Source organism: Sesamum indicum, linkage group LG3 (assembly GCF_026168435.1).
Source record: "Sesamum indicum cultivar Baizhima isolate 11 linkage group LG3, ASM2616843v1, whole genome shotgun sequence".
In the NCBI taxonomy this organism is placed as follows: domain Eukaryota; kingdom Viridiplantae; phylum Streptophyta; class Magnoliopsida; order Lamiales; family Pedaliaceae; genus Sesamum; species Sesamum indicum.
Genome location: NC_142659.1, coordinates 15644287 through 15656549, shown reverse-complemented (window position 1 = coordinate 15656549; position 12263 = coordinate 15644287). Strand labels below are relative to the sequence as shown.

The window sequence follows — 12263 nt, the reverse complement described above, 5'->3', positions numbered from 1 at the left end:
GATAGAAAAGGCACTAAATCCCTCGGGAGGGCGGTGCATGCGATCGAAAGTAGCGGGGATGACAACATCAAAATCGGAGGGTATATGGAATTTTTCCCTAATCTTATGGACAGGAGTTCTAACTTTGCTAACTACAGCTTCCCAAGGGTTCTTGGCAAGTCGGTCCTGGAACTTTGCAAGGACAGAAGGGCCAGCTTGTTCGTCATTGAGTTTTTCAGCAGGAAATTTCTTATTTCTCTTGGGGGAGGCAGAGTATGACCCATGAGAAGACCTAGACACCGACCCAGACCCTGACCCTGACGGTGAGCCAGACCCAGAACTAAAAGAAGACCCAGACCTAGAGGACCCAGATGCAGACTCAGACCCGGTCGAAGAGGACTCAGAGCCAGGTCGCGACTTAGAATTCGAGCTAGAGCGAGGAGGCATCGTACCTTAAAGCAGGATGGCTCTGGAAGCAGCAGATCGAATGCGAACTTGAAATCAGGAGTCCTGGTCGCCCAAAGTCTATGCGTGAGGTAGGTTGGGAGTTCAAACGGATGGCGTATTTATAGGAGGACCGCTCTGGGGAAACACGCCAAAGATCAACCGAGGGGATTCCGCCACGTGTGGGCGATCAATGGACGCGACGGTTCGACTTCTTCAAAGGCAACGAACTTACACTTTGAAAAAGTGGGGGAGTAATGATGGGTATATATATATCACCCTTACAAAAAGACCGAAATGCCCTTCATTAAGGGCATTATAGTCATTTTCGCGATCAGGATCCGCGTGTTTTGTAGTGGGCGGGTCGTAGAGGACCCGACCCGGGTCGCATAGACTGATGGAAGACCCGGACAATGACGACCGTTCGATCAGAACGTGAACCAGCAAGATAAGGCCACGTGGCCCAGTACTTGACGTACAACTGTGTTCTATAAATAGACCCCGATACGCCATAAATGAGGTAACTGTTATGCATTAATTGAGATCGAACTTTGAGATCGCATACATTTCACTCGATCAACCTAACTTGAGCGTCGGAGGGTCATTGTCGGGGACGTGCCCGACGAGCTCACGGTTCGTGTTTTATTCTCAGGGGACCCAAAATTTGTTTCGGCAGAGTTAGTCAATCTGCAGTGAGATCGTCTCAGGAGATCGAATATCTCGACCCGGATCAAGGTTCAAATTTTCAATTGAGGGTGGCAGTGTGGTAGGTTTGGGTGAATTTGAGACACGTCCCACGAACTTTATCAGAGATTAGGGATTCGTCATGCTCCGCCCCGGTATAAAATCCGAAGGGGTGGGTTTGACCGTGTTAATTTTTTTTATTATTATTATTGTTATTGAAACAAGATTTGAAAATTCAACAAATATTGTTCTATAAATAGATAAAATAAAATAAAATTCAATATTGTATTAATTACAAATAAGATTATTCTATGGCCTAATTCACAAATAATCAAGTCCAAAATTTTTTTCTTCCAATCATTGAACTAAATCACTGTTAGTCAAAGCAACCTAAATAAATCACATTTCAATTATTCGTTAAATTGCAAATCACTAACAACTTCTTTGTTATATATTAAAAATGATTTATTGCATATTGTATTTATCTATAATAATTTATATATACAAAAGTATATATAAATAAATAAACTATTTTTTTTTGGTAAATGTAAGTTTCATTAATAAAATAAGATCGTACAGTACTACAGTGCTCAACTTGTGGTTTCTCCCTCGACAGGCCAAGGGATATGCCATAATCTATATAACGCACGTGAACTAATAGAACGAGATAAATTAACCCTGATAATCCTCTGTCTAATATCTTCCACAATAATGGTGGCTATTATATTCGGTGGTCGCTCCTTATGCTCAAAGCGTCTCAAATTTCATTCTCTCCAAATGTGGTAAATGCAAGCAGCCAAGAGTGCACGATAAGCCAAGTTAATCATATATTTTCCTCTCCATTTCCTTGCAGTCCACTCAACGTCCCGTGACCACTCTCTATTAAGCCATTCAAAACGAACAATCCGCCGAATCGTTGTCAGACAGCTTCCGACATAACAACATCGAAAGAATAGATGAGTATGTGTCTCCATTGCGCCCTCATCACATAATATACAGGCGCCTGGGTATGATAGCCATGGTTTATCAGTTGTGGATAGTTTCCCTAAAATCGTAAACCATAAGATGAAATTATGCCTGGGGATCTTCAGAGAACCCGAGAGTAGTGAAGACCAACCTACCTTGAGTCCCGATGGGTCCAATAGCCTGTAAAGAGATGCAACTGTAGGTCGTCCCGTCTCAAACTGCCAAATAATGCGATCTGCCTCGCCATGAATTATTGGCAATGCATGCAAAATCTCCAAGCACTCAATGTCCATAACTAGAGGCCAATGCCATTGCCTCTCTATAATAACACTACTGAGCTTGTCCGTCGTCCGAAGCCCAAGCATACGTGGACCTTGTAGGAATCTCTCAATAAGGAGACCAAAGTGATGCCATGGATCATGCCATAGATAAACTAAATTTCCATCACCAATCTGATAGTCTACCATCGATCGAAGTAAGGGGCGTAGATGAAGGAGTTTCCTCCAGCTCCACGAACCACCATTGTCAGTGACCGTCCATACAGATTTATCACGTAGCCGCCCGTTATATAACCATTCTACCTAGATTGATGTTCTATCACATCGAATAACATCACACAGCTTCTTGCTCATCAAGGCACGGTTTAAAGTAGCGATCTCGTAGGCCCTGACCTCCATCCGACGTCGGCCTACAGACATCCCTCCATACTACTTTGGCATATCCACTGGTTCCTGTGCTCTTCCACAGAAAAGCCTTCAGACGCTTCTCAATCTCCCTTATAACACTTTTAGGTAGGATGAATGTAGAAGCCCAATATATACTTAACGCCATAAAGACAGATTTAATAATCTGTACCCTCCAGCATATGATAATCTCATTCATTTCCAATCTTTAATGCGTCGACCAATTTTCAATAATAAAGGCTGGCAGTCTGTTAACGATAATCTAGAGAAAAGTAGAGGAAGTCCCAAGTACCTTGGAAGATGCCTTTCCTGGAAGCCGAGCATGTCTAACAGCTGCTCCCGTATCTCTTGTGCAGATCGAGAGATGATAAGATGACTCTTATGCACATTAAGCCGGAGACCTGACCAGGAGGCGAATAGGTCCAACCCCTGCTTAAAGACCCCTATAGAGTCCATACCAGCTTTGCAGAACAGCAACAGATCATCTGCAAATCCAAGTTGAAATAATCGAGAAAGCTCACATTTCCAATAAAAAGAAAAACACATGTCCTGATCAATCATCTGTAGAAGAATCAAATGCAGAACCTCCATTACGAGAACGAACAAATATGGCGATAAAGGGTCCCCTGCCGTACGCCTCTCGATCCAGTAAAGAAACCATGAGGTTTTCCATTCAGCCCGTCGGAAAACGAGGGTGTCGTGACACACTCCTCTATCCACCTAATGAACGTAGTCGGGAATCCAAACAGGTGTAACACTGCAAGTAGAAAATCACATTCTACCGTGTCATAAACTTTTCGGATATCCACTTTCAATGCACATCTACGAGGTAGACGTGCCTGATTGTAGCCTGTAAATAGTTCTTGTGCTAACAGTATATTGTCTCCAATACTACGACCAGGAATAAAGGCAGCCTAACAAGGACTTATCAACTTATCCAACACCCTACTCAACTTTTGCACAATAAGTTTGGCAATAATCTTATATAAAATATTACAACACGAAATAGGGCGAAAATCTATGACCATCATTGGGGTATGTACCTAAAGGATAAGTGCCAGAAGTATGGTGTTGATTTGCTTCAGTAGTTTTCCCGTGGTAAAGAACTCTAAGATTGCCTTCGTAACCTCCAAACCCACGATTGGCCAGGGAGCTTTATAAAACCCCGATGAGAACCCATCCGGTCCAGGTGCTTTATCTTCAGCAATGTCAAACACTGCCTGTTTGACGTCAACTGCAGTGACGGGTGTAAGGAGCTGAAGCCCTTCCTCCTCATTGAGGACATGTCTAGCCTATGGCCTCAGATACCGGATATCTATCACCTGCCTCTGTCTTTCTCCGCCTAACAGAGCCTGATAGAAGGAAACAAACTCACGAATAACCGCTCCTGGTTCTGAGTAGGTGGTCCCGTGTTCATCATTTATTTGGAAGATTCTCCGAGTGGCACGTCGCTGAGCTATCTTGCAAAAGAAGACTCGTGAGCATTGATCCCCATCCTTCATCCATTGCATCTTTGCTCGCTGCTATAACATGATTTGTTCCATTTTTACCGCCTTGGCGTATACCAAACGACAACAGTGTTCCAGGAGTAGAAAGAGGTTGTTTTGTATATCCGAGCTAACCAAGATCTGCGCTTCCTCAAGGAATCCTTTGGCCAGTCGTACATTCTCCGAAAGATCTTCTTTATTACGCCTTTGCTATCGGAATACTAGCTTTAAAGCTTTTAGTTTCCGCGTAATCGCGTACATAGGCACTCCAAGAATGTCGTGTTTTCATACATTCTGCACACTGGGAATAAAATCTGGTGAAATAGTAAGGTAATTATCAAATCTGAACATACCTCCCAATTGTTGTTGCCGATCCCCACAAAGCACTAGTGGTGAATGATCCGAGGTGCGTGGGGTGAGGGTTGAATAGTATGAGTTAGGAAAACGCTCAAGTCATATGTCATTTATGAGCATACGATCCAAACGCTTCATAAACTTCGCGAATTCGAACTTCGGCTATGCCACGTGTACCATTCACCCTGCATGGGCATTTGTAGCAATCCCATATCCTGTATGCATGCATTAAATTCATCCATAGCCAATCTGATATCACCAAAATTACCACACACCTCACTGAGATCACGAACAGCATTAAAATCTCGTCCTACTATCCACGGGTCATCCACACATTGACCCGCAAGCAACCCCAGTGATCGCCACAACTCACGCCGCTCAGCAATTTCTGTGGCACCATATACAACAGTAATAATCACATTCGTATGCAGTGCTCTAATAGTTATACGACAGTGTACAAATTGATCACCTAACTAAATCACATTAACATCAAGAATAGTGTCATCCCATGCAATCCTTATACGACTCCCAACCGACAGAGGATCAACAAACCACTTCCATTAAGGCAGTAAGAAAGATTGTATACGAGCAATATTAGTAATTCGTACACGCGTTTCAAGAAGGCCAATAAATTGTAACCTGAAATCAGCTACTACGTCTTTTAGTGCCAGTTGATGATCCATTTTGTTCAGGCAACGCACGTTCCACACAGCACCGTTTTACATGGATCACCCGTGGCGGGGCTGCTTATGTTAGGACCCCAAATGGTATCATCTGCATCATCAAGGGAGTTAAATGCATCAAAAGTGTTAAAGATGACTAACTCCTTACCATTGTACATTCCTTTGTTGACTCCTTGTGCGATAGGGGTACTCGGAGTCTCAAATACGATAGGCTGTTGATTAATATCTCCACATGATTTATTCTTGTCTTCCTCCACAGCCTTATCCAATTCAGCTATGGGCAGCTGCACTCGTGCCTTCTACACATAAACATTGTCTGGCGGTTTCGGTATTTTCATGGAAGGGCAATCCTTCGTGGCATGTCCGAGGCTCATACAAGTGGTGCATTTAGGGGGCAGCCACTTGTATTTTACGTCAACCTTGCATGCAATTTCTCCACCTTCCTCTGTTGGTGACATAATAACCAAATGCTTCGGGAGTTTGGCATTGATGTCAAGCATGATACATACACGAGCGAAATCCAGTCTCATGCATGCGCGTGTGATCGCATCCAAATAAAGAAGTCGTCCAATGCCACTTGCCACCGTACTCAAGCCATCATTAGTCCACAATTCAACTGGCAAGTGTCGAAGTTTAACCAAAACTAGGACTTGGGTATGTTTCAGCTTACGTAGGACCATGCCCAGCTCCCATTTCTGCAACACGATTGGTTGTCCTTGAAATAATCATGGTCCGCCCTCTATAACTTCTTCCATTGCCACTATAGTTTTGAATCGGAAGAAGAAAAATCCATTTGTCGTGGCCGTGACTTTTGCTAACAATGGCCAAATAGATTTGACGTAGTCCTTTACGTGATTAAAATACGATCTTTTGTCCAAAAAATAACCCACTGCTGTCGCATTCCAGCGATGTGAACCATCTCGAACCATATCCAACGTGGGTCGTACAATAATTTTACCATTTTGCATCATAGGTGGCACATAAGTCAATATTTTTTGAGACGAATTATGGAAAATATTGGCAATTTTATCGTGATAATTCATGAAGTTCGAACAAGGCTGTAGTGGCACATTACCAACGAAGATTCCGATGGGCGAAGATGTCGGTAATTGTGATGTGGCATCTGCAGTCACGTGCACTGGCACAACATCAACAGAAACAACGTCTGCAGTAGGCAGTTCCGGCAGCATCATCGGCGGGTAAGCAGATGTAACCTGCAGCGAAGGTTGCTGATTTTCTGTCATCAATGGACGATTTAGAGCCGTGGGAGTCTGGGCACACCATGGCAGCTTCATCTCGTGCCGCTAGCGGCGCCATAGAAACCCTAAGATTCAAATCTGCAGCAGCCCTATTTTCAGAGATCTGCAGCGATGGCGCCAAGCAAGGAGGATGCTCCGCCACCTGTTCAGCCGTCAAGCGTACCAAAAGGCGAAACAGCAACTCCTGCGAATTCTTGTCGCCTTCTCCATATTTCGATGTCCAACGCTGGTGGAGATCGTTCAGTGCGCGAATAGATTCGTCATCCCCTTTGTCAATTACTCTATTGGCCAAAACAATAAAATCTGCAAACTAAAACTCCATGGGGGACAGATTAATCGCCGGCGCATCTTTCCCATCCAAACTGTCATGGGTCGTTGTTGCGTTGTTCGCCTGCCCTCCATGTTCATCAACAATATTCCCCAACTCACCGCCATCTATCCCCGCCACCATATCATCTTCATCCTCGTCGGTTGCGGCGTCAACGTGAATTCCGTGTGAAGTGTGTGTATTTTTAGGTGTAGTAGTGTGTGAAAGAGAACAGAGATGAGAGTCCATATTTCTCTAAAAAGTTACCAAATCAAAAAGTATAAATAAAATATTACCGGGCAGGATGGGGTGGACCTGAGAGCCACCCCTACTCCAGGTGGGTTTTATCATTGCAACCCGCCCCATTGCTTGTTTTTTTGGAATGAGACGGATTCAAAATAAGATCCAGAAAATTCGAATGCGTTGTCACTCTTTCAACTTTTTAAATTAATTTGGATATGAGACTCAATTAATATGCGCGCCTTTAATCTATTTTGGGCTCAAAGTCAAGCTCATTTTAAATATTGAGCTCAGGTCATTCCAGGTTGAGAATGTTTGAGTTTGAAGTCAATAGATATAAACAAGTTAAAAGTATTATTTCAATTAAAAGTCATATGTCGTGCAATGTGATCGATGATATGTTATGAGATATTAACAATTTTGATTGGATATATGTTTTAAGATTTTGTTCTGAAAAAGTTCTTCGCCATGAAGAGAAGGCTTTAAAGTTTATAAGCCCTTAAACCTCTCATTTACAATTAATGTGGGACTCTTGCATGTATCAAACTATTTTAATATCTTTTTATTATAATATTTATCACAATAAATAATGTATAATATAATAATTACATGGTGGATTTTATTAAATTGAAATACAATTAGAGTATTATCTTAAAGTGTTTTATTTTTCAGAGGAGTAACAATAATATTATTATGGATATTACCATTTGATGCCCCCTCAAATAATTTTAATAAAATAGTACTGTAATTAATAATATAAATAAATTAGTAAAATAAAAAAAAGGTGGGGAGTCGATCAGAATCTTTTGGGCACTTCTATTTGAACTCAAATTCAATCGATCAAACTCAAACTCCTTCTCAAAAATTCCGAAATTAAAATTAAATCAGTTAAAATAACTAAAATAACCCTAAAATTGAAGAGCGCTGGATCGGAAAATAACCCTAGTTAAGGGGTTAAATTGAGATTTAACCATAAATTAATCACCATTGTTAAAATCCAGTGCAGCCCAGGGGTGCGTGCACTCCGAGCTCAAGCGGCATCTCTCTCTCTCTCACACACACACGCACACTCTCTGCTAACACACAGTGAGCGTGAAATGACTAAAGTGAACAAAATGCTCGAAAGAGCTCTCTCTATCCGGCGGCCGCCTCACGCCGTCGAGAGTGTCGGAGCCGCCGAAGACGACGGAGGTGACGAAACAGGCGACGTGTCCAAGACTCGTAAGCACATGTCCATCGCTGTGCGGGTCACCAATTACTTGACCCGAACCGGCTACTTTTGGCCTATTATTGTTATTGGGCTAGTTATCGTGATTGTCTCGTCTGTAATTATTCACTCCCGAGATTTGGTCTGCATCTCGGCTTCCTCCTCCGATCACATCTCACGGTTAAGGTTCTTCGGGTTTGATGCGCTGGAGTCGGATTTCGGATCCCTTGGTGTTCCCTGGTGTAAGTTTTCTTTATCTATTTTTCTTCACTTTTTGGCTTTTATTTGCCGTTTTTCAGTTTATTCGAGTTTAGGAACAGAATGTTTACTATTACCCATTTCCGAATGCTAGTTACGATTTTTCAAGTAAATGATCCGTGTTTGCAATTTTTGTTTGTAGTACTTAGTGGTGATATGAGTAAATTCCGGTCGTTACTTTTAGTGATATATATATACATATACGTGTGTGTGTGTATATATATCATATTGATTTGATGACTGAGATCTGTGGCTTACCTATATCATTCTGATTCTGACAGCGTACCTAGGGCTTTTTGCGCTTTTTGTTTACTTGCGGTTTGAAAAATTCGATTATAGGAAAATGGTAGCATGACGTGCTCGGTTGTCAAAGTAACCTTAAATTTAGCTACAAGTACTACAATATTTCTCTATTTTGTTATCTATATATGAATTTGGAATTCTGAGAAATCGTAGTGCTGCCGCCTTGCATTTTAAATGTTACTTGAATATGTTTTGTTCGTGTGGAGACTTGTTCTGGTGTTATGTTTTAGCAATTAGTAAGTAAGCAGTATGAGAGATTGCTTGCGGAATTGCTTTATGAATTTTGTTCACTCAAGAATAAGGTGTGACTTCCAGTCCCCAATAAAATTGTTCAATACTTTTAATTTTCACCACTCAGTGCACTTTTGGCATTTGATATCTGATCTTGTGATCTGGTTGAAGGAAGAAGTTCCCTGAATATTTATGCTCATATAATAGTTATCCTTGTCAAAAGGCAGATCGAAACATGGAAAAACTGTAGAATGGACATACAAGGATTTGCTCAAAGGTCTTGAGGAGTTTGTGCCAATATATGAGATGCGACCCATTAAAAACAACATGCATGGGATGGGTTTCGACCACAGTTTTGGACTTTGGTTTATTACACAATGGTTGAAGCCAGAATTGATGATTGAGAGTGGCGCTTTTAAAGGGCATTCTACGTGGGTTTTGAGGCAAGCAATGCCAGATACACCTATTGTGTCACTTTCACCTCGTCATCCTGAGAAGTACCTCAAGAAGGGGCCTGCTTATGTTGATGAAAATTGCACGTACTTTACTGGAAAGGATTTTGTGGATTTTGGAAGCATGGATTGGGGAAAAGTGTTGAGGAAACATGGCATCACAGATCGCAGCCATGTTCTTGTCTTCTTTGATGATCACCAAAATGAACTGAAGAGGTACACATGGTTTCTTGGATGCTAATTGCTGTTTAGTTCAATCTGCCTGTTTAGAGTATGTTAGCAATAATCATAAAAATTAGTCCATGAATCTTACATCTTCTCTGTCTACATAAAGTTCTAATAATTCTTTTCTGTTTTGGATTTGACGTTCTGGTGCTTAGATTAAAGCAAGCACTGAAAGCTGGTTTCAAGCATCTAGTTTTTGAGGACAACTATGATACTGGAACTGGGGACCATTATTCACTCAGACAAATATGTGATCAATTTTATATAAGAGGTGCGTTCTCTCTTATTACAAATATGTCTAGTCACTAGCTTTTTCTAAACCATTGGATTACAAATTAAAGACTGCTTAGTGGATTTTGAGCTTGGGAGTTGTTTTTGCATCAAGAAGGAACATGGCATCAATGACTCATTACCAGCACTAGACTCCCCAAAACTACGATCCTTCTCTGACGTGCCAAGTTCTTTTGTTTTGCTTTTATCTCTTCTAAATGAGATGTTCTTGATTTCATCAAGTTTATTCGGTATGTAATTGGTTTCTCTCTGGGTAAAGGCATGATGTTGGTGAATTGGGTAGTCTAGTCCTGAATGTGGCTTATTCTATAGGTTTTAGGATGAAGGTTGGTCTTCCACATTGATGTCTCATGTACAGTTTACAAATTTTATTTAAACCATTTCTCCCAAAGTGTTAAGCACCTGAGTGAATTGAGGAGTGGCTGGATGGTGGAATTCTTTCCCTTCTTCAGTACTGCTAGTAGCAGAGTTAGTAGCAGAAACATGGTCATGTTGTCAACGTTTACATTTTATGTGAGACGTATATGCTTGGACAAAATCATAAGTTTATATACTGATGAAGTATTGTTAGGTCATCCTCAGTTGTCCAGTCTAAACTTGGACTTTCTTCCTGGGAGGTCAACAATGGGAGTTATTCCAAATTGTTTTCTGCCTGTACAATCTACTCCCTTCTAACTAATTTTGCTTGATTTTGTATCTTGTTCTTGTCCTTTTAGTTGAGATGGAGAAAATTAGTGAAGGAACTGGTTCAATTTAGTTTTGGGACATCTTACGAGGAAATTTAGACTTAAAATTATGAGGTGAATAACCTAGGCATGCAAAATGAAAATTTTCGTATGGTGCTGGGAAATATTCAAATATCAGTTATCTAACTAGAGGCCCATGGGCCATGAAGTGCAAGAGAGTAAGGAAGTTTAGATTAGTTGTCTTGAGAGTCCCAAAGCATTTAATTACTGGAAAATGGTATTTATGGTTGAAGAATCTTGTAGAAAGGTTCTGGTTTTAATAAATCCATCAGAGAAAATGACAAGTAGCATATATGACAGGCTCGGCAATCTTATTGCTTTGTATTGTTTATGATCCCTTGGCACAAGGAGATTTTCTTCCTTCTGCCAAAGGTTGTGATATTAAAAAAGATAAGTCTTATCAATCTATATTTTATGTTTTCTGCTTTTAAATTGTGTTAAAATATGTCTTTGACTTCATCCTTCCACGTCTTTCTATGTGATGAAAATGTGCTCCTGTGCTGCAAATCCATAAATTAATCAGTATTGCATGATTGGCAAAGGAAAATAAAATCAGCAATCTAGCACGTGTAAAAAGTGACTTTTTATGCATTGCCCATTTTTGTGATCAGTTAGATTATCTTCACGTGCTTTTCGACAATTTTAAATGATACATATTTTATCTAGGTGGCGGACATAGCTGCTTCAAAGATAGTGATGAAGCTAGGATAAGATATAGGAGGAGGAAATTCTGGGAGAAAGCAGTCGATGTGGAAGAGCTATGTGGACCTGGAGAAGCATGGTGGGGCGTAAGAGGGCAGATGCGTGATGATTTTAACCACAGTAACAAGGCAATTTCCTATGCTGAACATTTTACAAACAGCAGATTTCTGGAGTCAGTTCTGGATGTTTACTGGGAACTACCTCCAGTAGCTGGCCCTTCACTTACTCACCAAACAAGATATGATCCTGCACGTACATCCGCTCCTATAGTAGAAGATGGTAGATATCGTCTATTTCAGAGGCTTGGCTTATCAAGATTCGATACTTCTGTATTTAATGGATACACACAAATGGTATATCTTCAGGTATCTAGACCTGAAACATAGTCCTCTTGAATATGGTTGGCTTCTAGTGCTTGTAACTTGAACTTGTTAATATCTGGTACTATTCTCCTAGCTGTTTATCTTTGGTTCGTTAGATGCTTCAGCTCATTAGTACTTCCAAAATCATTACGGTCAGATGTTCGTTTATTTTTACTCCAATGCACCGTTCAGCTGCTTCAACTCAAGTTACCAGTCTTCATTATTCATCAAATTTTAACATTATTGCCATGAAAACTTGGCGTCTTATTGGTTTTAGGGCTGTGTGAAGTGTGTCTAAGAGATGTGGAGTGGCATAGCAGTAGTAGCGCTTTTATGGATGATGCAAAGATAAGACCGCAGCAAACTAAGAGCTAGGTCCTAATCCCCTTTCTGCACTGAT

At 41.0% G+C, this 12263-nt stretch overlaps 2 protein-coding genes across 2 annotated transcripts; one reads left to right on the top strand and one right to left on the bottom strand.

The window, feature by feature from the left end:
* Positions 1 to 2685: 2685 nt before the first annotated feature.
* LOC148788722 (uncharacterized) lies at positions 2686 to 3429 on the bottom strand. The gene is made up of 3 exons (XM_088878107.1): positions 3342 to 3429; positions 3049 to 3241; positions 2686 to 2962 (listed from the first exon to the last, which is right to left on the bottom strand). The coding sequence occupies exons 1-3, from the start codon at positions 3427 to 3429 to the stop codon at positions 2686 to 2688; spliced, it is 558 nt and encodes a 185-aa protein (XP_088734233.1).
* A 4653-nt stretch (positions 3430 to 8082) lies between these two features.
* Positions 8083 to 12069, top strand: LOC105157658 (uncharacterized). The gene is made up of 4 exons (XM_011074089.3): positions 8083 to 8535; positions 9309 to 9753; positions 9918 to 10033; positions 11466 to 12069. The coding sequence occupies exons 1-4, from the start codon at positions 8184 to 8186 to the stop codon at positions 11885 to 11887; spliced, it is 1335 nt and encodes a 444-aa protein (XP_011072391.1). The 5' UTR covers positions 8083 to 8183; the 3' UTR covers positions 11888 to 12069.
* Positions 12070 to 12263: the final 194 nt, after the last annotated feature.

Coding starts and splice junctions, on each gene's coding strand:
- LOC148788722 (XM_088878107.1), bottom strand. CDS start 3,429: ATGGAAAACCTCATGGTTTCTTTACTGGATCGAGAGGCGTACGGCAGG. Junction 3,242..3,341: donor TGTTCGTTCTCGTAATGGAG/GTTCTGCATTTG, acceptor TTGGATTTGCAG/ATGATCTGTTGCTGTTCTGC. Junction 2,963..3,048: donor CAGGAAAGGCATCTTCCAAG/GTACTTGGGACT, acceptor GACGCATTAAAG/ATTGGAAATGAATGAGATTA.
- LOC105157658 (XM_011074089.3), top strand. CDS start 8,184: ATGACTAAAGTGAACAAAATGCTCGAAAGAGCTCTCTCTATCCGGCGG. Junction 8,536..9,308: donor ATCCCTTGGTGTTCCCTGGT/GTAAGTTTTCTT, acceptor CCTTGTCAAAAG/GCAGATCGAAACATGGAAAA. Junction 9,754..9,917: donor CACCAAAATGAACTGAAGAG/GTACACATGGTT, acceptor TCTGGTGCTTAG/ATTAAAGCAAGCACTGAAAG.